At 34.5% G+C, this 26,557-nt stretch overlaps 1 protein-coding gene across 1 annotated transcript in view; it reads left to right on the top strand.

The window, feature by feature from the left end:
* LOC148949585 (putative methyltransferase-like protein 24) overlaps positions 1-26,557 on the top strand; it is a 121,085-nt gene that overhangs the window by 51,331 nt on the left and 43,197 nt on the right. Inside the window, exons 2-3 of the mRNA XM_089093022.1 lie at positions 825-1,140; positions 18,592-18,750. Of these exons, the coding sequence (XP_088949148.1) occupies positions 825-1,140; positions 18,592-18,750 (475 nt within the window). The remainder of the gene's footprint in view (positions 1-824; positions 1,141-18,591; positions 18,751-26,557) is intronic.

The raw sequence follows: 26,557 nt of genomic DNA, 5'->3' as shown, positions 1-26,557 counted from the left end.
AAAGTAATTTAATTATGTATATTAACTAATAATAAATTAATTTATGTAAATTAGTTCAAGGTTAAACATAAGTCAACCACGCCTAACAAATTAAATTACAAAAAGAATTTCACAATTTCAAACAAAGGAAACGAATCACGCTACCATGAACAGCACGCACGACTAATTTTCACGGTGGTTGAATTCCGGTCATTACACTGTCTGCTTGTATTGGCGGGGTACTGTGCGCTGCTGTAAGCATTATAGCTATATGGTGGGACTGTCCGCTACTCTATCGTTATAGCTATTCAGGGAGACTGTCCGCTCTCTATCGTTATATCAATATAGCCTACCTGTCTTGTACCTATCGTTATAGCTACATTGGGTACCTGTCTTGTCGGAAATATTATATAAATACTACTAATGCACACAACTCTCAATCTTGATATTATTTAAGATTGTGCAAAAACACTGTTGTGGCACGTCCTGGATGTGTTACGCACCATGTGATAAGTCGTAGTGTTGTGTGTTGGAGTAATTCAGTTCAAAACTGGCCAAAAAGTTTCATAAATAAGTATAGTTACTTTTTTGTAGGAGTTATAGTTTTAGGCAGTGGCCTAGTATCGTTGGCAGCATTACATAATCAGCAAAATACAGAGGAGGAGCAATAGGGTTAGTTAAAGAAAATCTAAGGTGGCGCAGAGTCCAGGGGAGGGGAATTTTTCAATAGATACCGAAAAAAACTAATAATAAAAATACCCCCGAAAAAGTACTTTTCAAAATCTGGGGGGGGGGGATTTTGACAGTTTTTACTATATATACCTATTACAGTTTTTATTTCCCAGGATATTGCCCGGTGGCATGCTTGGAACAACTTTGGAGCGTGCCAAAATCTCAAATTTTTTGGAGGGCGGTCTTGGAAGGAATGGTTATTCCCTGATGGTAAACGTCGGAATTATATGGACGGTCATAAGGCAGTGTGTCTTGACGAGCACATTAGACCTTTACCTGGTAACTGTCTTGTATATTCGTTTGGAGTGAAGGATAACTGGTCATTTGAGGATGCAATGATGGAATATGGTTGCGAAGTCCATGGTTTTGATCCAACTATCGAAGAGCCAAAACAAACTGGAGAGCAACGATTCATTTTTCATAAAATTGGTGAGATTCTACTATCATAAATACGATTTTTGTGAGAAGTCGGTATTTCTGGAATAAAAAAATAAAAAAAAAAAAAAGAAGTGCGTAAATTCTTTTAATGGTGTGATACTGTGTCTGTTGATGCCAAGCATTGAAAAATATTTTGATTTCGGTTTTTGCTAGATTACTTTTTGTATGAAACACAAGTCCGTGGCCACCTATTTTTTATCCCTAGTGACACCACAAGTTCTACTAGCACCGGTCCTATCAGTTTTTGTTCTGTGGCGCTGCCACAGATTCTACCATCACTGCTGCTTTTAGTGCACGATTATTGGGCAGTGGGTGCCACAGTGTTTGGCCGACGTTTCATGAGCTCATTATTGCTACTGTTACATCATGAGAGGAAAGGTATCCTCCATTGCTATCTAGGTCAGAACACCTAAATAAACTAGGCTTTTAGTGGTTATTCCTCCAACCAAAAAACTCATTTTGCAGTTTTTGAAGTTTCTTTTTTATTAAAATAAAGTAGACGATGGAGTTGGCACTAAGTATATGCAAATTTAATCCAACATTTTCATTTTTACTATATTTGCATTACCCTTCTTTGAAAATGAAAATAAGTAGCAATAAAAGGAAAATACTGCGATGATTTATGTCCCTTTCAGGCATTCCACGAACTCCAAGATATGAAGAAAATGATTCAGCACTGACACATTTCCTTAAAGTAACCTATAAAGGTGTTAGAATTGTTTGCGCACTGCAGAGATGAAGGGGTCTTCGCGACCGTAGGAGTTGCCTATTAAATATTATTAGCGATTGCTGTGTCGTTTGCCAGCAATGAAAGGTTGTTTACCTTAGACCTTAGATCCTCCACAGCCAGGAGTGGCGCATAGGGTACCTTCGAATCTGGATCGCATAGGGTCACCACTCATAAAATATACAAGGAAATTGATCCTCTGGCATACCAAGGACGTGGCCAATGTACGTTTATCTCCTACGTTTCAAAAGGTCAGTAACTAATGGTTGACCGGTTTTCTGACAAACTCCTATGTTTGTGAGCTTTTTTTGCCACGATACGTTTGGTATTCTTCTAAGGTACCAATGTGATGTGTGTACATCACATTGGTATTCATGAGGCACAGTTCAAGCGCATAGAGTATTTCCTACCTCACCATATTAGTTTCAACTTAAGAGTCAGATGTAGCCTAGCTCTTTGTCTTGCTGACATTCACTGTAAGCCCCACTTTTTCGGCATTTTTATCAATAGCGTCGAATAGCAGCTGCATTCGATGCTTCTTTTTTTAAGAAGAACAACACCGTCAGTGAAGTCAAGGTCATAGATCTGTCGACTGCAAAACTTCCATCCAGAGTCCGAAGACTGCCTTTGAATTTAGTCTTTAACAACAACAAACAGGAGTTTGATTGGAGTCATCCGTGTCAGGCCCGGATTTAAAGCTTTGACGCTTCTAGGCCCAAGCGTTTTTGCCGCTCTGTTTTTGTAAGATTGTCGGTGAAATCCTCGAAAATTTGGGGATAGCGGAAGGACTGAACAGAACGCAAACGATGAGCCAAAAGTAATAAAAGAGAGAGGTGATACCAAACTCAACTCTCAGCTGCCATTCTCGGGAGACATCTGGCACTCTATGAGTGACCACATAATTCCTCTGTTGTTTTAAAATTACTTTTCATAGGCAGCGCAATCGCACTGCCTAAGTAAAGAACGATGTTGGCACAATGTATTATTTTTTTTTTCTTCAGACCAGGGCAATTCGTATCGAAGGAGTTGTCGTAGAAACTTCGAAAAGGGCTCATTTTCAATAGTCGAAAGTGATTGGAAGGCACCTAACACCCCTTCTAAACCCACCATTTCCCCAAACACATCCAATCAAAATTTTAAGACAGCCATTTTGTTCAACATAGTTGAAAATTCTGGAAATTATGTCTTTGAGGAGCATACTCCTTCCACAGCCCTCAGGGCAAGGGCGGCAAGTTAAGCCCTGGGGGTATATAAGGTTTTTATGGAAAGCGTTGTCGCAGAAACTTTAAAAAGGGCTCATTCGATAGGAAATTCAAAGGGCTAGTGCCCTCTTAGTAGTCGAAAGCGATTGGAAGGCAACTAACACCCCATCCACGCCCACCATTTCCCCAAACACATGCAATCAGAATTTTGTGATAGCCATTTTGTTAAATTTAGTTTAATGTTTTGGAAATTTGTTATTTAAGGATGAACCCCCCCCCCCCCACAGCCCTTAGGGCAAGGGTTGTAAGTTATGCCCTGGGGGTACATTAGTTTTTTTTTTTATAGAAAGCGTTGTTGTAGAAATTTTAAAAAGGGCTCATTCGATTGGAAACTGAAAGGGCTAGTGCCCTGTTTAATGGTTGAAAATGATTGAAGGACAACTAACCCACCTCTCACACCCACCATTTCCCCAAACACATCCATTCAAAATTTTGAGACAGCCATTTTGTTCAATGTAGTTGAAAGTTCTGGAAATTATGTCTTTAAGGATGATAACCCCTCTCAGAGCCCTCAGGGCAAGGGTTGCAAGTTATGCCCTGGGGGTATATATGGTTCTTATAGAAACTGTTGTCGTAAAAACTTCAGAAAGGGCTCTTTCGATTGGAAACTGAAATGGCTAGTGCCCTTTTTAATAGTCGAAAGTGATTGGAAGGCAACTAACACCCTTTCCACGCCCACCATTTCCCCCAAACACTTCCAATCAACATTTTGAGATAGCCATTTTGTTCAACGTAGTTGCAAATTTTGGAAATTAGGTCTTTAAGGATGACAGCCCCCCCCCCACATCCCTAAGGGCAAAGGTTGTAAGTTATGCCCTGGGGGCAAATAATTTTTTTTTATACAAAGTGTTGTTCTAGAAACTTTAAAAAGGGCTCATTCGATTGGAAAATGAAAGGGCTAGTGCCCTATTTAATAGTTGAAAATGATTGAAGGGCAACTAACCCACCTCTCATGCCCAACATTTCCCCAAACACATCCATTCAAAATTTTAAGACAGCCATTTTGTTCAACGTAGTTGAAAGTTCTAGAAATTATGTCTCTGAGGATGATAACCCACTCAGAGTCCTCAGGGCAAGGGTTGTAAGTTACGCCCTGGGGGCATATAAGTTTTAATTGAAAGATTTGTCGTAGAAACTTCAAAAAGGGCTCATTCGATTGAAAATTGAAAGGGCTAGTGCACTTTTTAATATTCGAAAGTGATTGGAGGGCAACTAACCCCCCTCTCACGCCCACCATTTCCCCAAACACATCCAATCTAAATTTTGCAGATAACGAATTTGTTCAACATAGTTGAAAGTTCTGGAAAATAGGTCTTTGAGGATGACAACCCCTCCATATCCCTCAGGGCAAGGGTTGTAAGTTCTTCCCTGGGGGCATATAGACTTTTATAGAAGGGGTTGTCGTAGAAACTTCAAAAAAGGGCTCATTCTATTGGAAATTGAAATGGCTAGTGCCCTTTTTAATAGTAGAAAATTATTGAAGGTCACCTAACCCCCATCTCGAGCTCACCATTTCCCCAAACATTTCCATTCAAAATTTTGAGATAGCCATTTTGTTCTACGTAGTTGAAAGTTCTGGGAATTATGTTTTTGAGGATGATAACCCCCTCAGAGACCTTAGGGCAAGGATTGTAAGTTATGCCCAATGGGCATATAAGGTTTTTATAGAAAGCTTTGTCATAGAAACTTCAAAAAGAACTCATTCGATCTGAAATTCAATTGGCTAGTGCCCTTTTAATAGTCGAAAGTGATTTGAGGGCAACGAACCCCCCTCTCACGCGTACCTTTTCCCCAAACACATCCAATCAATATTTTGCAGATAACTAATTTGTTCAACGTAGTCGAAAGTTCTGGAAATTAGGTCTTTGAGGATGAAAACCCCTTCCACAGCCCTCAGGGCAAGGGTAAGGCATATAATGCTTTTATAGAAAGCGTTGTCGTAGAAACTTTAAAAATAGCTCATTCAATTGGAAATTGAAATGGCAAGTGTCCTTTTTGATAGTCGAAAGTGATTGGAAGGCCAAGGTATATTCATTTTTTTTTCGTGGATATATTTTTCCATGGTAGTTATTTTTCTCAAGCCTACCTTTCCCCCAATCACATCCAATCAAAATTTTGTAGATAATCAATTTGTTCAACGTAGTTGAAAGTTCGGGAAATTAGGTCTGTGAGGATGACAACCCCCCTCCACAGCCCTCAGGGCAAGGGTGTACGTTATGCAATGGGGGCAAATAAGGCCTTCATAGAAAGTGTTGTCGTAGAAACTTAAAAAGGGCTCATTCAATTGGAAATTGAAATGGCTAGTGCTCTTTTTAGTAGTCGAAAGTGATTGGAAGGCCAAGGTATATTTATTTTCGTGGATATATTTTTCCATGGGTAATTATTATTCATGGGGTTATTTTAAAAATATCAATAAACAGAGGTCTACTTGCAGGTTGTTTTGGGTATATTTTTCCAATGAATTATTTTTCCAAAGTTTTTTTTTTCATGGATATATTTTTCCATGGGTATTTATTTTTATAAATAGAGTATAATTTTAATATACAGATAAACAGAGATGTACTTCTGAGTTTTTTGGGGTATATTTTTCAAATGAATCATGTGTCCAAGGTATATTTTTTTTATCATAAAAACGTTTCCATGGATAATTATTTTTCATGAGGATATTTTTAATATATCGATAAACAGAGATCTACTTCCAAGCTGTTTTGGGTATATTTTTGAAATTGCGAAATTTTCCAAGATATGTTTTTTTCATGGATATATTTTTCCACGGGTAATCGTTTTTCATGGGGATTTTTTTAATATATCGATAAACAGTGGTCTACTTCCAAGTTGTTTCGGGTATATTTTTCGAATGAATCATTTTTTCCAAGGTATATTTATTTCATGGATATATTTTTCCATGGATAATTTTTTTTCATGAGGATATTTTTAATATATTGATTAACAGAGGCCTACTTCCAACTTATTTGGAGTATATTTTTCAAATGGAACATTTTTACAGGACATATTTATTTTAATGGATATTTTTTTCCATTGGGGACTATTTATCATGAGAATATTTTTAAAATATTGATAAACAGATGTCTACTTCCGAGATGTTTCTGTTTATTTTTCTAATGAATAATTCTACCAAGCTTTTTTTTCTTGAATTCATTGGGTAGTTATTTTTCATGAAGATTTTTTTAGCATATCAGTAAACAGAGGTCTACTTCCAAGTTGTTTTGGGGTATATTTTTCAAATGAATCATTTTTCCAAGGTATATTTTTTTCCTGGATATATTTTTCCATAGGGAATTATTTTTCATAAGGATACTCCTAATATATCGATAAAAAGATGTTTACTTCTAAATTGTTCTGGGTATATTTTTCAAACAAGTCATTTTTCCACGGTTTTTTTTCATGGGTATATTTTATCCATGGGTAATTGCTTTTTATGGGGATATCTTTAATCTATCGATAAACAGAGGTCTTCTTCCAAGTTGTTTTGGGTGTATTTTTGAAATGAATCATTTTTCCAAGATTAATTTTTTTCATGGATATATTTTTCCATGGATAGTACTTTTTCATGAGGATGTTTCTAATATATCTATAAACAATGGTCTACTTCCAATTTGTTTTGGGTATATTTTTCAAATGAATTATTTTTCCAAGGTATATTTTTTTCATGGATATAGTTTTGAATGGGTAATTGTTTTTTATGAGGATGTTTTTAATATATCAATAAACAGAAGTCTACTTCCAAGTTGTTTCGGGCATATTTTCCAAATGAATCATTTTTCCAAGGTATATTTTTTCATGGATACATTTTTCCATGTGTAATTATTTTCTCATGAGGATATTTCTCATATATAAACAAACAGAGTTCTACTTCCAAGTTGTTTTGGGGTATATTTTTCAGATAAATCATTCTACCAAGCTATATTTTTTTGTCATGGATATATTTTTCCTTGGGTAATTGTTTTTCTTGAGAATACTTTTAATAAATCAATAAACAGAGGTCTACTTTCAAGTTATTTTTGGGTATATGTTTCAAATGAATCGTTTTACCAGGGTATATGTTTCCATGGATATATTTTTCCATAGGGAATTATTTTTTATGAGGACATTTTTAATATATATATTAACAAAGATTTACTTCCAAATTATTTTGCGTATATTTTTCAATTGAATCATTTTTCCAAGTTGTTTTTTTTTGTTTTCTATGGATATATATTTTCATGGGTTGTTATTTTTCATGGAGATATTTTTAATTTATCGATAAACAGAGGTCTTCTTCCAAGTTGTTTTGGGTACATTTTTTAAATGAATCATTTTTCTAAGATATATTTTTTTTATGGGTATATTTTTTCTACGGGTAATTATTTTCATGAGGATGTTTTTAATATATCGATAAAAAGAGGTCTTCTTCCGAGTAGTTTTGGGTATATTTTTTAATTGAATCATTTTTTTAAGGTATATTGTTTATAGATGTATTTTTCCACGTGTAATTATTTTTCAAGAAGATCTTTTTAATATATCGATAAACAAAGGTCTACTTCCAAGTTGTTTTGATTTTCATCTCTACTTTTAGATGACAGAATGGCATGCCACGCTTAGTAGACCTAAGTGAACCTAACTTTTTGATTGTATCTCTCACTGTGCCTGTGTGTCCTATCGTGTGTGGTGCCATCTAAAAGTAGAGCTGAAAAGCAAAACAACTGGGAAGTAGACCTCTGTTTATCGATATTTTTAAAATACTCTCTTGAAAAATAATTAAACAGGGAAAAATATATCCATAAAAAAATATACTTTGGAAAAATGATCATTTAAAAAATATACTCGAAACAACTTGGAAGAAGACGTCTATTTATTGATATATCAAAAATATCCTTATGAAAATAATTACCCATGGAAAAAATATATCCATGAATAAAGACTACCTTGGAAAAATGATTCATTTAAAAAATATACCCGAAAAAACTTGGAAGTAGACCTCTGCGTATCGGTATATTAGAAAATATCCTCAAGAAAAATAATTACTCATTTTTATCGAATTATGAAAAATATCTCCAAGAAAAATAATTTCCCATGGAATAATATATCCAAGAAACACAAAAATAAACCTTGTAAACATGATTCATTTGAAAAATATATCCAAACCAATTTGGAAGTAAACCTCTGTTTATCGATGCATTAAAAATATCCTCATGAAAAATAATTCCCTATGGAAAAAAATATCCGTGAAAATAAATTTACCTTGGAAAAATGATTTATTTGAAAAATATACCCCAAACAAATTTGAAAGCAGACCTCTGTTTATCGATATATTAGAAATATCCTCATGAATAATAATTACCCTTGGTAGGGTAGGGTAAAAAAAACATACCTTGGTAGAATTATTCATTTGAAAAATATACCCAAAACAACCTGGAAGTAGACCTCTGCTTATCAATATATTAAAAATATTCTCATAAAAAATATATCCCCATGGGAAAATATGTTCATGATAAAAAAGCATACCTTGAAAAAATGATTCATTTGAAAAATATACCAAAAATAACTTGGAATTAAACCTCTGTTTATCTATATATATAAAATATTCTCATGTAAACTAATTACCCATGGAAAAATATATCCATGAGAAAAAATATACTTTGGAAAAATAATTCATTTGAAAATATACCCAAAACAACCTGGAAGTAGACCTCTGTTTATTGATATATTAAACATATCCTCATGAAAAATATTTACCCATGGAAAAAAATATCCATGAAAAAATTATTCATTTAAAGAATATACCCAAAACAACTTTGAAGTAAACCTCTGTTTCTCAATATATTAAAAATATCCTCATTAAAAATAATTACATTAAAAAAATATTACCTCATGAAAAATATATCAATGAAAAAAAATACTGAAAGATATCCATGGAAAATGATTCATTTGAAAAATATGTCCAAAATAACTTGGAAGTAGACCTCTTTTTATCGACATATTAAAAACACCCTCATGAAACATAATTACCCATGGAAGTATATATTCCATATGCAAAAAAATACCTTTGAAAAATGATTCATTTAAAAAATATATCCAAAGCAACTTGGAAGTAGACCTCTGTTTATCGATATATTAAAAATATCCTCATGAAAAATAATTACCCATGGAAAAATATATCTATGAATAAATATACCTTGATAGAATGATTCTTATGAAAAATAAACCCAAAACAACTTCGAAGTAAACCTCTGTTTGTCAATATATTAAATATATCCTAATAAAAAATAATTATCCATGGAAAAATATATCCATGAATATAGACTACCTTGGAAAAATGATTCATTTAAAAAATATACCCGAAAAAACTTGGAAGTAGACCTCTGCGTATCGGTATATTAGAAAATATCCTCAAGAAAAATAATTACTCATTTTTATCGAATTATGAAAAATATCTCCAAGAAAAATAATTTCCCATGGAATAATATATCCAAGAAACACAAAAATAAACCTTGTAAACATGATTCATTTGAAAAATATATCCAAACCAATTTGGAAGTAAACCTCTGTTTATCGATGCATTAAAAATATCCTCATGAAAAATAATTCCCTATGGAAAAAAATATCCGTGAAAATAAATTTACCTTGGAAAAATGATTTATTTGAAAAATATACCCAAAAAAAATTAGAAAGCAGACCTCCGTTTATCGATATATTAAAAATATCCTCATGAATAATAATTACCCTTGGTAGGGTAGGGTAAAAAAAACATACCTTGGTAGAATTATTCATTTGAAAAATATACCCAAAACAACCTGGAAGTAGACCTCTGCTTATCAATATATTAAAAATATTCTCATAAAAAATATATCCCCATGGGAAAATATGTTCATGATAAAAAAGCATACCTTGAAAAAATGATTCATTTGAAAAATATACCAAAAACAACTTGGAATTAAACCTCTGTTTATCTATATATATAAAATATTCTCATGTAAACTAATTACCCATGGAAAAATATATCCATGAGAAAAAATATACTTTGGAAAAATAATTCATTTGAAAATATACCCAAAACAACCTGGAAGTAGACCTCTGTTTATTGATATATTAAACATATCCTCATGAAAAATATTTACCCATGGAAAAAAATATCCATGAAAAAATTATTCATTTAAAGAATATACCCAAAACAACTTTGAAGTAAACCTCTGTTTCTCAATATATTAAAAATATCCTCATTAAAAATAATTACATTAAAAAAATATTACCTCATGAAAAATATATCAATGAAAAAAAAATACTGAAAGATATCCATGGAAAATGATTCATTTGAAAAATATGTCCAAAATAACTTGGAAGTAGACCTCTTTTTATCGACATATTAAAAACACCCTCATGAAACATAATTACCCATGGAAGTATATATTCCATATGCAAAAAAATACCTTTGAAAAATGATTCATTTAAAAAATATATCCAAAGCAACTTGGAAGTAGACCTCTGTTTATCGATATATTAAAAATATCCTCATGAGAAATAATTACCAATGGTAAAATATATCTATGAATAAATATACCTTGATAGAATGATTCTTATGAAAAATAAACCCAAAACAACTTCGAAGTAAACCTCTGTTTGTCAATATATTAAATATATCCTAATAAAAAATAATTATCCATGGAAAAATATATCCATGAAAAAAAAATACCTTGGAAAAATGTTTCATTTGAAAAATATACATAAAACAACTTGGAAGTAGACCTTTGTTTATTGATCTATTAAAAATATGCTGATGAAAAATAATTATCCATGGAAAAATATATCCATGAAAAAAAACATACCTTGGAAAAATGATTCATTTGAAAAATATACCCAAAACAACTTGGAAGTAGAACACTGTTTATCGATATATTAAAAATATCCTTATGAGAAATAACTACACAAGGAAAAATATATCCATGAAAAAATATACCTTGAATAAATAATTCATTTCAATGGATATATTTTACAATGGGTAATTATTTTTCAAAAGGATATTTTGAATGTATCGATAAACAGAGGTCTACTTCCAAGTTGTTTTGGGTATATTTTTCAAATGAATCAGTTATTCTAAGGTATATTTTTTCATGGATATATTTTTCCATGGGTAATTATTTGTCATGGGGATATTTTTAATATATCAATAAACCGAGGTTTATTTTCAAATTGTTTTGGGTTTATTTTTTCACATGAATCATTTTCCCATGGTATATTTTCAAAAAGATATTTTTAATATACCGATAAACACAGGTCTACTTTCAAGTTGTTTCGGGTATATTTTTCAAATGAATCATTTTTTCCAAAGTATATTTTTTTTCATGGATATATTTTTCCATACGTAATTATTTTTAATGAGGATATTTTTATTATATTGATAAACAAAGTTTTGATACGTTTATCAAAATGGCTATCTCAAAATTTTCATTATATGTGTCTGGTGAAATGTTGGGCGTTGGAGGGGGGCTAGTTGTCTTCTATTCACTTTTGACTATTAAAAAGAGCACTAGTCCATTCAACTTCCAATCCAATGACCCCTTTTCGATTTTTCTACGACAACTCCTTCGATACGAAGTGCCCTGGTCTAAAACCAAAAAAAAATAAATAAGTAATACATTATTCCCACATCGCCGTTTACTTACGCAGCGCTATAGCGCTGCCTCTAATTTCTGGTCATTTTGAGTTTGAGTTATTGTAAATTTCTACTTCTTCCAATCTTAAGTTTAATATGGCCTTTACTTTTCTTTAAAAGACTTCTTTTCGGAAAGTTTTTTTTAATTAATCCATTTAACAAGTTAAACTTTTACTGAAAAGCAATTAATATGACTTTTCTTTGAAATTTTTGTCTGTTCACTTTTCGTTTTTCATTTACTATCAGCAAATTTTAAGAGAATTTGTAACATTTTTAAAGCGTTTTTGCTTAGGAATAATATACTGGATTGCAATTAGAATTTTAGGAAAATTTTGAGTATTTTCTAAAAATTTTCAACTAGTCAGAGTCTTTTTCAATAGTTTTTTAATTATATTTGTTCGAACTGAATTGTAGGGACTTTTCAATCATACGGACTGAAAACCTGCATAATGTTTAATCTTCTAGGGGACTGAAGTCATCGTGACCCCTTTCCTCCAGAGACTCATGAATACACATATCTTAACGCCCCAGAGGCATTGCCAAAGTAAGGGGGGCTATGCCTGGTATTGGGTGAGTAATCTTGAAGATTCTGATCAGCTTGATACTTGTAGCCGTAATTACTGGGCCAAGAGGAGCCTTGTATAAAAAGAAATTTAGTTTGTGCGCTTGGTCCTCCCAAAATAGGGCCCTAAAAGAGCCAAAAGTTTTTTTTTCTGGAAATTTGTGTCCTTCAGTTCTAGAGTCATTAAGACAATATGCACAAGGAAAAACACACAAAAATATTTTATTCCCCGAAAAAAAAATAAAAAAGACCATCAAAATTTGTTTCTTAACAAAAATAATTTTAGGGCCGTAAGATTTGCGATTTGCATCGCAAACTCCAAACTTTCGATTTGCTTGAAACTATCTAGAACTGTTGCCTGAACTATGGAGACCACATATTGAAACCCACAGCCTTAGGTCCCTTGGCCAAGGGGAGCCAATTGTAAGAATATATCCGCTGGTAGAACCAGATTGAGGGTCTAAAAACTTCTTGTCTGGATGCAGTTGGAAGAGCCGTATTTATGTATTTCTGGATATGCTTTAAATTTACATTTAGATGGAATCTATATATAAGAAAAATCTTCAATCTATTGAAGGACTGACGACTTCCTTGTTTTGGTACACAAGGTAAAAAAATTGGGCAATGCCTGCTCAATAGCAATCAAAGACCCTATTCGTGGCTGCAACAACTTGAACAAGAAAAGCGGACCCATGGTGGACCCATAGCTTCTCTAAATAAGCCTTCCCATGCCCGCCATTATCTCAATCCTCCTTTCTCAACTTATTTTGCATATAATTTTCAATTGAATCATTTTTCCAAGTTGTTATTTTTTGTTTTTTATGGATATATATTTTCATGGGCTGTTATTTTTCATGGGGATATTTTTAATTTATCGATAAACACAGGTGTTCTTCCAAGTTGTTTTGGGTACATTTTTTAAATGAATCATTTTTCTAAGATATATTTTTTTATGGGTATATTTTTTCTAAGGGTAATTATTTTCATGAGGATGTTTTTAATATATCGATAAACAGAGGTTTTCTTCCAAGTAGTTTTGGGTATATTTTTTAATTGAACCATTGTTTTAAGGTATATTTTTTATGGATGTATTTTTCCACGTGTAATTATTTTTCATGAAGATCTTTTTAATATATCGATAAACAAAGGTCTACTTCCAAGTTGTTTTCATTTTCATCTCGACTTTTAGATGACAGAATGGCATGCCACGCTTAGTAGACCTAAGTGAACCTAACTTTTTGATTGTATCTCTCACTGTGCCTGTGTGTCCTATCGTTTGTGGTGCCATCTAAAAGTAGAGCTGAAAAGCAAAATAACTTGAAAGTAGACCTCTGTTTATCGATATTTTTAAAATATTCTCTTGAAAAATAATTACACAAGGAAAAATATATCCATGAAAAAATATACCTTGGAAAAATGATTCATTTAAAAAATATACTCGAAACAATTTGGAAGAAGACGTCTATTTATCGATACATGAAAAATATCCTTATGAAAATAATAACCTATGGAAAAAAATATATCCATGAATAAAGAATACCTTGGAAAAATGATTCATTAAAAAAATATACCCGAAACAACTTGGAAGTAGACCTCTGCGTATCGATATATTAAAAAATGTCCTCAAGAATGAGGATCTAAAAACTTCTTGTCTGGATGCAGTTGGAAGAGCCGTATTTATGTATTTCTGGATATGCTGGAAATTTACATTTAGATGGAATCTATATATAAGAAAAATCTTCAATCTATTGAAGGGCTGACGATTTCCCTGTTGTGGTACACAAGGTAAAAAAAACTGGGCAATGCCTGCTCAATAGATATCAAAGACCCTATTCGTGGCTGACCCTATTCGTTGAACAAGAAAAGTGGACCCATGGTGGACCCATGGCTTCTCTAAATAAGCCTTCCCATGCCCGCCATTATCTCAATCCTCCTTTCTCAACTTTTTGCCAAAAATGTAGGTACTTGCACTTTTTTCAATCGAAATCACTCAAGGATTTTAAATTTGTGTTACGGAAGAGTCAAAGTAGTCCAGTGATCCTTCAAATATATGCCTCCTGACCCTCTTAAAGTAAGCTTTTTGAATGAAAGTAAAAATGTTCAAAACGTCTAAACCGAGAGACAAATGAATGATTAATACAAAACAGAAAAGATATTCTTCACTGCTTGAAAAAAAAAAAAAACTAGACAATGAAGACTATCCTTTCAAATTACTGAAGAAATAAATAAAAGAATACCACTTGAAAAACAAAACAGAAAAAAAGGAGCAGCCTTATAAAAAGGGATTAAATGCATAACTAATCTCAAACATATCTCATAAATGAAGGACCATTCAAAATTTATCAGGCATGAAACAATGATCAATTTTTATAATTTAGGGCCCTTGAACCTGGGTCTTTGTGATTCATATCAACCCCAGAGACAAACTACGTAAAAATTTCAACAATTCTTTATAAAATAGATATCTCAAAATTTTGATTTGATGCCATAGGGGGTTGTTAGGGTGAACAGTTAGAAAATAGGGAACAGGAGTAGGAATGGTTGTTCTTAAGTCACTTTCAACCCTTAAAAAGAGGGCTAGAAAGAGAGCCCTTAAAAACAGGGCTAGAAAAAGAACCCTTAAAAACAAGGCTAGTTTCGGTTCAAACGAGCCACCTTCCAAACTCCCATGGCCATCCCCTCCATACAAAGGGCCCATAGCCTCTAGCTAAAATCAGAGCTTTAAGAGCTAAAGTGAGAATAGACTTACTTGACTTGACTTATGTTCTATCCGTCCTTGAAGGTCGTTTTTGGGCCTCTTCTTTGACCAGTTCATTGATATGCCTCCTGTAGGTGCTTCTGTTGTCAACCAGGCGGAGGAGTTGTGGCAGGCTGTAGAGTGAGAAATTTTCTTTCCATCTCTTCGGAGGGTGACCTCTGGGGCAAGAACCATGTACTCGTCCATCGAAGGCTATCTTCGGGAGACGAGTGCTAGCCATGCGTAGGGTATGTCCAAGCCATTTGAGTTGTTGTGGCTTTATTTTGTCCAGTATTGTGAATTTGACTTTCAGATTATGGAGAAGCTTGGAGTTGGAGATTCTGTCGTGGTAGGTGATACTAGCGATGCGTCGTAGGGATTTGGTTTCAAAGGCAGCTAGGCGACATTGATCGTCTGTTTTAAGCGTCCAGGATTTACAGGCATAGATGGCGATCGGAATAATGAGGGAGTAGAAGAGTCTCGTTTTGAGAATTGTTGTTAAATTCTTATTCCTCCAGATGGGCATCAGAGCTTAAAAACTGGAGTTCGCAAGTGTCAGGCGTCTCTTGATGTCTTTGAGTTGGCTGTTATCTGAAGTAAGTGAGCTCTCAAGGTAGATGAAATCTTCCACCCTCTCAATGGTAACTCCATCAAGCTGAAGGCTGAGATTTACCTGTGAATCGACCTTGCGTGAGCAGCACATGACTTTCGTTTTTGAGGTGTTGATGGCCATTCCGAAGAGGTTGGTAGACGAATGAACGCTTTTAGCCTGGGATTGTAGATCTTGAAGGGACTCTGCTATTAGGTCTATGTAATCGGCATATGCTAGTTTATCTTTCACCACTCCTCCGAAAAGGGCGCCTGGTGGGTTTATCTGTGAGTGAAAGGGCTGCAGATAGGAAGAAATTGAACAGCTCCAGTGATAGCAGGCAACCTTGAAGCACTCCATTAGAGGTTTTGAAGCCCTCGGTAAGTCCTTCTCCAGTCATGACGCGGCTTCTGAACTTCTTATAGATGTCTTTCATCAGCGAGATCAGGTTTGATTGGATGGCAAAGTGAAGAAGGATGTGCCATAAACCTTCTTTTCATCTGAGATCGAAAGCTTGTTTAAAGTCTATGATAAGGTGGTAGATGCTGCGGCCAAGTTCGCTATACTTTTCCATGATCTGCCGGACAGTGAATATCTGATAAATTGTTGATCTATTAGGTCGGAAGCTGGCTTGGTATTCCGGAATGACCGTTGAGAAAATGGCTCGTATGCGCCCGAGCATGACTCTTGTGAGGATTTTTGCGGCGTGGCTGGTAAGACTTATTTAGCGGTAGTTGTCGCAGACAGCTTTAGAGCCTTTCTTATGCAGAAGGACTATTGTGACTTCGCACCAGGGTGAGGGGAAGTGACCTTTTTCCAAAGCAGCTGTGGCAATTTTATGGTAAAGGTCAAGGAGTGGTTTGCAGTTTACTTTCAATAGTTCAGGCTGGATTCCATCGAGGCCGGCACCTTTGTTTTTTCTGAAGTTTCTGATAGTTGCTTCTAGTTCAGAGCGAAGAGGGGGAGGACTAGGGTCTGTAGAGGTTACGGGGAAGCTGTCGAGAATTGTTGGGTCTGGGTGGATGGCCAAATTCAGTTTATTTTTAAAATGGTTTTTCCATCGAGAGCGGTTTCCGTCTTTGGATTGTATTTGTTTTCCATGTTCATCGAGAAGGGAACACGCTTTGATGTTCTTATTGGCCAATTTCCGCACTCTTCTATACATGAAGTGGGGGTCTCCTTTCTTGAAGGCCGATTCACATTGATCGCACTTTTCTTTAATAAAAGTGCGATGAGCGCGTCTGATGGTTTTCTCTACAGCCCGTTTGAGTTGCTTTTATCGGTCCCTACTTTGTTTATTTTGCTTGTTCGTCAGTTGGTGCTTTTCGTCGCAGAGGGAGATGATCTCGTCTGTTATCCAAGGTTTCTGATTGTTTTGTTTAGGTACCCAGTGCGGAATGAGTGACATCACATATGATATTTGTGCTGCTAGTCACCAGGTTGTCGATATCTTCCTTAGACAGGATAGGTGGAGAGCTTGACGTGAGCTCCGAAATTTTTTCGGATAGAGTGGTGATGTAGGTCATACGTGTGTTCTCGTCTTTCAGGGGAATTACTCGAAATTTCGGGTTTTTCTTAGACAACTTAATGCTGTTTTAAATCTTGTTTTGAACCTAGACATGACAAGCAAGTGGTCGCTGTCAAAGTCGCCACCAGCTAGCGTGACCATGTTTAGGACGGACGTTTTCCAACGTCTAGACACGAGGGTGTAGTCTGTTAAGTTTTTAGTTTTTCCATCTGGTGAGGTTCAGGATATCTTATGGCGAGGTCTGTGCTTTAACAGTGGTTTTTAATGACTAAATCCCTGTCTCTGCAGAATTTGATAAGGCGTTCTCCTCTTCTGTTCATTTTTCCATTTCCAAATTTGCCCATTACATCTTCATGTCATGTGTGGTTGTTTCCAACGATGGCGTTGAAGTCACCAATGACAAAGGTTATGTCCTATTTAGGGACAGAATCAACTAGACTTTGAAGCTGGAGATAGAAGTTTTCAAACTCTTGGTCGTCTCTGCTGGAATCCGGAGCGTAAACATGAAAAATCGGGAGGTTGGTGGGTGAACCTTTCAGGCGGATCATGATGATCTGTTCCGTGAGGGGGGTTACGGTGATTAAGAATTTTCTGGCTTTATTATACAATAGGAAACCTACCCCTTTTAGATGTTTGCCATCATTACGTCCCGAGAGTAGAAGGGTTACATTTCCATGTTTCACTTCACCAGTGACTGGAAGATGGGTTTCGGCTAGACCAATAACGTCCCAGCTGTACCGTTTTATCTCTCTTAGGAGTAGGTCTATTTTTCCTTGTTTAGTGAGGGTTCTAGTGTTGAGGGTACCTATTGACATAGTTATTTTTGGGGAACTAATGGCCTCCAAGGTTGGAGTTGTCAACATAGATATATTCATGCGATTCTCGGTCATTGAATCGTCGGCTACACCGAACGCGGTAGCTCTTAACGCATTATCTTCGGTTACCCCGGACACGGTCGCACTGATTCTCATATTTGATCTCTTGTTCATATTCATCATTAAAAATTAAAGAAGGGGTTTCTTGAATGGCTTTAACCCATTACTGGGGGGAGGTTTGTGACTGATGGGACGTATCCATACGCCGATGGGCCCTGCCCAGTGAAAATCAGAGGGGCCATTCTCCTTTTCCGTCTGAATTTATGGCCCCCAGACGAGGGTGCTCCAGCTATGTTTCAAGACCCCCAGAAACTGGGCCCCCCTTGGTCCGCGCCTCACTACCCATGAGGTACCCTGCGTAACTGCAGAGTGATCCCCTATCCACCACCTGGGGACTGGTTGAGTGGCCTGAGGGAGGCCCTTACTGAGAAGTGTGTACTCAGTAGGTACTCAGCAGTACCTACTAAGTGAGAATTATTGGAATGGAAATTCACATTTTATTTTTATTTTAGGCCTTCAAGGAAAAGATGAAGTAAACACTAAAGGTTGGCAAATGAAAAGTTTACGGTCAATCATGAAATTTCTTGGACATGAGAATCGTATAATCGATGTCATAAAAATGGATATTGAACAATCGGAGTACGAGGCTGTCCCAAATCTGATTGATACTGGTAAATTGATTGAATATAAAATTATCATTGTCATTGTCATTAACAAAGAAATCATCAAAACTATAATTAATACAAAGATGCAATTTTTCTCTCAATATAAGAAATAAAAGATGTATGCAATTTTAGATACGTAGAGAGAAAAAACAGAAAAAACTTCCTTGCAAATACATGCGTTTTTGATTGTAGTAACAAATATAGATATAAAAAAATTAAAACTAATTTTTGAAATGGACTAAAAAATTAAAAAAATTTTTCTTTTCAAGAATCTGTGAATATAAGTGAAAACTAAGGGCTCAAAATGGTTTGGGCTGTGCATAGCATAGACATCAAATTGATGATAAATGCATAAATGAAAAAAGTCAGCAAGTATGAAAAGCGAGTTAAAAAGATCAAGTTATGTAAAGGCAAATTCATTTTGCGCCCCTTATTTTCACTTATATTATTAAATTAAAAAAAAAAAAAATTCTGGTTTTTAGTCGTTTGAAAACTAGTTTCTTTTTTTCATATTTATCATTTTCGACTTGAAGACTTGCAATTTTATCATCATTAAATTGTATTTATTTTTATGCAAACATTTACACACTTCATGCTTCTAACTACTATGCCCTTTGATTTCCAATTGGAACCAGTTTGAAATCGAATTCTATTTTCAGTTCTTAAAAAATTTGTGTCATCTAAGATTAGAAACTAATTTACCACGGCCACATGCCGTGGTAACAATACGCTTCGCTCTCAAGTCTTGTAACTGTGAAACAAAAACGCGCAAAATACAAATCGGTGAGATGAGGAAAATGAATTAATTAAAAAGGCTGAATCATCGTAAATGAGCCCTAATCAGTCAACTGAATTTTTGTATCACAACTGGCCTGAAAATAACTCCTCTTAGGGGAAACCAAGTACTGGAAAATTATTTGTACTAAAAACTATCCATATATTTTTCTATATTTGCCTGAATTCTCTGCATAATTCTTTAGGCGTGAAAGGGGATGTAACTAAGAATATTCTCATATTTAACACTTTACCAGAAGCTTACGTATGTTTTTCAGCTATAGCTACAGCATTAACCAAAAAAAGGGTACCGTGGCTTTCTTCGTTAAAAGGTTGATTTCTATATGGTTCATGTCTATATGGTACTATTTCTACTTACTTTGACTGTTCAAGCCTCTTCAATAGGGTAGATTTAGTACACTTCAGTAATGGTGAGTGGTTAATGCGGGTGAGCCCTAAGTAGTTTTACTGCTGAAAAATGTTGTTTTCAAGGCAGGGGGCATATTTAAAGTTGGATTATAAATTCACCTTAAACTGAACTCTTTTCTTCGTATTTTACTTATGGATACGTCACATTTAATATTGATTTTGCCGGTATTGATTTTTCCAAAATCCAAGGAGGGCATATAGTTCCTTCCCAGCTTCTCCCATTGAGTGAAAACTTTCATCATTACTATCTGATTCGTTTCTTGAACATACTTTATTTGTAATCATTTGAAAACCTGCCTTTTGGCTCTCACTCTGAGTTTATTTTTCTCATCTCATTCATTTTTTCGTAAATTAGAAACTATTACTAAGGAAATACATCAGTACAGCTATTATAGTCAGTCTCTATAACTTACGTGTGAGGACAGATCCCTGGGTTACACCGCACAGGAATAGTTTAAAAAAATTATTTTCGCCATAATTTTCTGTATTCGTAGCATAATTTGCCTGTTTTAAAAGTTTTACTGGATTTATACTGCAAAATTAATTCGTGCGGATGTCTCTGCTGTACATGGAAAGCTTTCTAGCCCTACCTACTAGTTATTACAAGAAGATTCGTAATATAGTATTTGCTGAAATTTTTGGTTCTGCTAATGCTCTTAGTTTGAATCTAAATAAAAGACGAGTAATCAAAATGATGTTGAAGCTTTTCTAGTTAATTATAATTTTAATTTAGTAATCAATAATTTCACATTAGCATACTAAAAACGTCGTGTTTTGTAATTATTTTAAAGTCTTTAAGAGAGTGAAGTTGCAAGTCAGTGAATTCTTTAGTCCTAATCATATTAGGTATTCGGGTCGAACTCCGGTTGAGCATTAGTTCTTCAGTTACACAGCTCACCTAAATAACAATCTAAGCTTCGATTTTATGCTTTAATGTCTTCTCTTGCTATTGTTAATCCCTACTTGCATACGGCCTTGGCCCTTCCTTGATCATGTAACCTTCTTCATAACTTTTTATTCATTTTCTATTATGGTAATCTTGTTTTTTTTGTATTATCCTTTAACAGAAATGGAAACTGTAACGAGGCTTTCATTGCTAGTGCAACATGATGCGTTGCAGCAACTTTCGGTTAGCTTAGCCGAAGTAGCTGCTGCACAAGCAAAACTTTATGTTTTTTTAACCATTGATTAAATTTTGTAGTTGGCAACCCCTCAAAACTTTAAAGATGATGGGTCTGAATAATTTTATCTTCAAAAAAAGGAAAAAAAAATAGAGACACGTTCCAGAAAGACGGTCTCGAAATACAGTTTAAAACCAACCTAATTCTAAAGTTTCTGGCATCACATTAATGTTGCTAATTTTAAAATACACTATGTATACAAGCTAATGCTTTAGTTTGCCCCAAAGCATGAAGCCTAAGAAAAATTAATGTTGTTGTTTCTAAACTTACAGCGTTAAAGTTACGTTATTTCGCCTCTAAAAATAACGCCCATTAGTTGTTGCCTGTGTATTTGATTAGATGGGAAAAGCAATTTAATTATATCAGCGATTGCCACATAAGTGCAACGTCATTTTATTATATTATTATTTATAATATTTGCGCAACCACTTGCACGAGGATACATATCTATTCCCTAAAATGCACAAAAAGTGAATAAGAGATAGACTAAGTAGATCAACTATTTAACCCTGTGTCCCTGAAGATGAAAAACTTGGCGATTATTACTTGCATATCACTCTTTGTAATGATATGAGAAATCCCCATACAACAAATTTCGAAACCTGATAACGGTCTAGTTTACGAAGTTCAACGGTTTAAAATTGCTAGAGTGACGTTCGCTAGTAGTAATGTATATGCTGGTTTCACGCCTACAAGAATATACAGTACAGTTTCACGCCTACAAGAATATACAGTACAGTTTCACGCCTACAAGAATATACAGTACAGTTTCACGCCAACAAGAATATACAGTACAGTTTCACGCCTACGAGATTATACAGTACAGTGTCACGCCTACAAGAATATACAGTACAGTTTCACGCCTACAAGAATATACAGTACAGTTTCACGCCTACAAGAATATACAGTACAGTTTCACGCCTACAAGAATATACAGTACAATTTCACGCCTACAAGAATATACAGTACAGGTTCACGCCTACAAGAATATACAGTACAGTTTCACGCCTACAAGAATATACAGTACAGTTTCACGCCTACAAGATTATACAGTACAGTTTCACGCCTACTAGAATATACAGTACAGTTTTACGCCTACAAGAATATACAGTACAGTTTCACGCCTACAAGAATATACAGTACAGTTTCACGCCTACAAGAATATACAGTGTATTTTCACGACTACAAGCCTGAGGCATGAATATACACTTCAGTTTGACATGCACGTTGTAAAAAGCGACCAATCCTTTACCTATAAAGTGGTCAAACACGTTTTGCTTACCTTATGTTCCCTTGGTACCTTTCTAAGCAACGTGTGCAAAAAGCGAGATATTTTTTTTGGACAATTGCCTTAACTCGAGAGTAGTTTGATTAAGAATGTAACATGTCAAGAATTGATGCCAATATGCTGTTGAATCATTTACCAAAAAATAACTCTATTTACAAAAAAAAGGGTTTAGCATTTGCGAATTGGACTCTATGAACGATATTAGTTAATGTTTGAATAATAGGAGCGTGAATAGTTCTAATTAGTGATTGGATCGTATGATGGTGGAGAAAAAGAAAAGATAGTAAATATTTATCGGGCTTTTATTTTTTCTGTTCAATTATTTTCAGTGTAAGCCAATATAATGCTAGGGGGGAATTAAGCTTTGAGGGGGGTGAAAATGGTATTTATTTAGTACCCGGTAAACATATGACTTGAAATGCTCCATTAGAAATAGATTATTGCTAATGATACCTCCTCGACAGATATTTTTTATTGTATTTTATAGCTATTAGCCAAACGTTGCGTTGTGTTTGCCACACCAACTAGTAAATATTTATCGGGATTTTATTTTTTCTGTTCAATTATTTTGAGTGTAAGCCAATATAATGCTAGAAGGGAAATTAAGTTTTGAGGGGGTAAAAATGGTAGTTATTTAGTACCCGGTAAACATGTGACTTGAAATGCTTCATTAGAAACAAGATATTGCTAATGATACCTCCTCGACATATATTTTTTATTGTATTTTATAGCTATAGCCAAACTTTGCGCGGTGTTTGTCACACCAACTAGTAAATATTTATCGGGCTTTTATTTTTTCTGTTCAATTATTTTCAGTGTAAGGCAATATAATGCTAGGGGGGAAATTAATTTTTGAGGGGAGTAAAAATGGTAGTTATTTAGTACCCGGTAAACATGTGACTAGAAAAGACTGAAATTGATTTTTACTCCCAGGACTCAGATATTCAGGCGTCAAGTCAAAAAGAGCAAAGCTCAATCATGAGACTGGCAACACTGACATGAATTTGGTGAGAGAAAGCGTAATTCACTATGCCCCACGAATACTTTGTAGCAAGCTAGCTGTAGCTTCTATGGTAAACACCATTTATCACATAGCTAAGGGGGTTCAGCTGCACAGGGGGTTCAGTTGTATGTGGGTTCGATTATACAGGGGTTCAATTATACGGGGAGTTCACTTGCAAGGAGGTTCACTTGCACGAGGGTTCAGTTAAAGGGGGTTTAGTTAAATGGGGTGGAGTTGCACGGGGGTGAGTTGCATGAGGGTTCAGTTAAAGAGGGCTCAGTTGCACGAGGGTTTTTTTGGACTTCGAAGTTATTCAACTTTTTTTTGTTTACGTATCTTAAAATGACAGAAAATATGCTTATGGTTCTAACAATTGTACTCTATGCTGGCCCAGAGATACGACGCGGCTTTTCCACCCCCTCCCCCCGATTTTTTTGAATTTTTTTTATTGGACTAAATTCTTTTTGGTCTTCGAAATTATTCAACTTTTTTTACGTATCTTAAAATGACATGAAATATGTTTATGGCTCTAACAATTGTACTCTCTGCTTGCCCAGAGACACGATGCGGCTTTCCCACTGTTACTCTATGGCCGGTTATCGACACTACCTAGTTTATTGTATGTATTAAATCAGTATTTTTGCACAGTGGAACGATAAACACATAACTAATATCTCTAAAAAGTGAAGATGAAGCATTTTAAGAAAGTGTGTTCACTTGATAGTGTTTTTATAGCATTGAATGCTGACAAGGAGAAGTATTTAAAATATGAAAAAAGTACAAGTGGTAGCACTATCAGAAAAGTATGCGTGCATTGTCATGACAGTAAGGAATTGAATTTATTTGGAGTACCAAAAAAAAAAATCAATTCTTGTGATGGTGGATATGCGAGATTAAGATCTCCGGAGATGATTGCACTCAAAGAGAATGCCAACATAAAAATAATAGTTGATGAAGAGGGGCATCTTCTTGCTAGTGCTTGTGGTAACATGTTACCCAGTGTTAAACTATATCGTCAGCTTTCGGGTATTAGCATTCAAATGAAAGCAAAGACGAAAAGATAGGCCTACTCTTCTACTAACATCATAAACCATATCTTGTCTTCGTGCTGGAACTGTTACCTGTGTAAAAATAGTATGATAATAGACAGTGAAATTGCTAGAAAAATAAAAAGGGCATTCGCAGAAAATATCACTAAGGAATATAAAGATGAATCGATGAAAAAGAAAGTACCAGCAAACGTTACTGCCATTGATCAAACAGTCAATGAAACAAAAAATACCAAAGACGAAAAGCATATTGAACCTGTCGATGACACACCTATAAAAATTGTGTATGAGTCAAAATGGAATAATGATTATTCTACTGATTACGAACTAAGAGAAGACAATGGCTATAGTATCAAGAGAGAACATGGTGAACCATTTTATGGAACAGATTCCAAATTTCCAAAGTTATTCATTGAAATTAATAATGTATAATAATATATATATTTTTTTATTAATATTCTAAGTGACATTATTTCATTAGAAATATATTATGCATTACATTGTTATGTGTACATTATTTTTAGAGTAATCTAGCATATCAAACGTTTAGAATGTCTATTAAAACATCGGAGATGTAAGAAAAGGAATTTGCATACATCATATATCGGATAGATAGGTTAACATAGAGAAAATGTAAGTATAAGAATGAATAAATTCTCTATCAACATCTATTGACAGATACTTGGGATAGCATTGACATAATCAAAGTTTCAGAGTGAATAAATTCTTTTTCAATATCTTTTGACAGATACGTTTGATAACACTGACATAATTTAAGTATCAAATTGAACAAATTCTTTATTAACATTCTTTATCAATATCATATGTCGGATACGTCGGATAACATTGACAAAATCTATCTATTAGAATGAAAAAATTCTCTATCATCATCCGTTGTCGGATTTGTCATTATGAAAAAATTGTAAGTAAGTAAGTAACAAATCCGTTCTTGAATTCACCTCTTGGATACACAATACAGAAATTATAAAAAAAATCGTAATTTCTAGACTTCATTTGCACGCAATAGATACCGAGGGTTCTATGACTCCTCCCCGCAATGAATTCTAAGGGTTTTATGACTCCTCCCCACAATGAATTCAAATGATTTTAGGGCTCATCCTCCTAGCCATAACTCCATTCAACCTTGAGCGAAGGTATAAAAGTTTGACGAAGTATTTCTCTACTTAACAACTACATTAATAGCTTCCAAGATGATAGGACTGTATGACACAGTATTGATCGGTTTAAAAAAAACATCTTTTGGTGTTATATTTGAAGGTTTGTTTTTACTTATGTCTATGGAACTCGAACGAATTGACTTTTATTATTTGATAGTCAACTATGATATGTATAATGATGATAAAATCAAATGGTGTACTACATTATGTCGTATAAACGAATGGAATTCTACGATTGAGTGATACAGCTTAATAATGCTGGTCAGGAACTGAGAAATGTTCAGGAGGAAGTCAGTGAAATTTGCAGCTTTTTCGGGGTTGAAGCACTCTACGTAACGGGTAATGTACCTAAAGATAAAGTTTTAATTCAAAAGTGTGACCCTAGGATTCCACTTTTCAATCTAGAAGAATTGAAGTGTCCTAAATTTGAAGGGGCGTATCACCGTCCTGAAGACGAGGTTAGGTTCTTCGGGCAGTGGATAACTTAGGATATACCTGATCGTGATAAATACATAGGACACGGTAAAAACTATTCTATATCATGGGACTATCGTTTCTGGATGTTTAAGAGTGAACTCTAAGTACTATTTTTATGTAAATATGTGTTTTTTCTTAAAAAATCTATTAAAGTGTTTAAATAATTAATAGGCTGTCTTTAAGGTTAACCCGTCTTTATTCTTTAAAATAGTTCTATTTATTTCATTAAATTATGAAGAAATTCTAAGTAAGTAACAAACTCTTTCTTGAACTCGCCTCTTGGACACAATACAGATATTTCATTCAAGAAATTATGAAAAAATCGCAAGTAAGTAATAAACTCTTTATTGTTTTCACCTTTTGGATACACAATACGGAACTTTCATTCAAGAAATTATGAATAAATTGTAAGTAGGTAACAAACTCATTCTTGA

This window comes from Artemia sp. Qi Xiang Cuo, chromosome 8, assembly GCF_049724085.1.
Source record: "Artemia sp. Qi Xiang Cuo chromosome 8, ASM4972408v1, whole genome shotgun sequence".
NCBI lineage: Eukaryota > Metazoa > Arthropoda > Branchiopoda > Anostraca > Artemiidae > Artemia > Artemia sp. Qi Xiang Cuo.
Note: the sequence above shows the minus strand (reverse complement) of the source record. Positions and strands in the feature narration are given on the sequence as shown.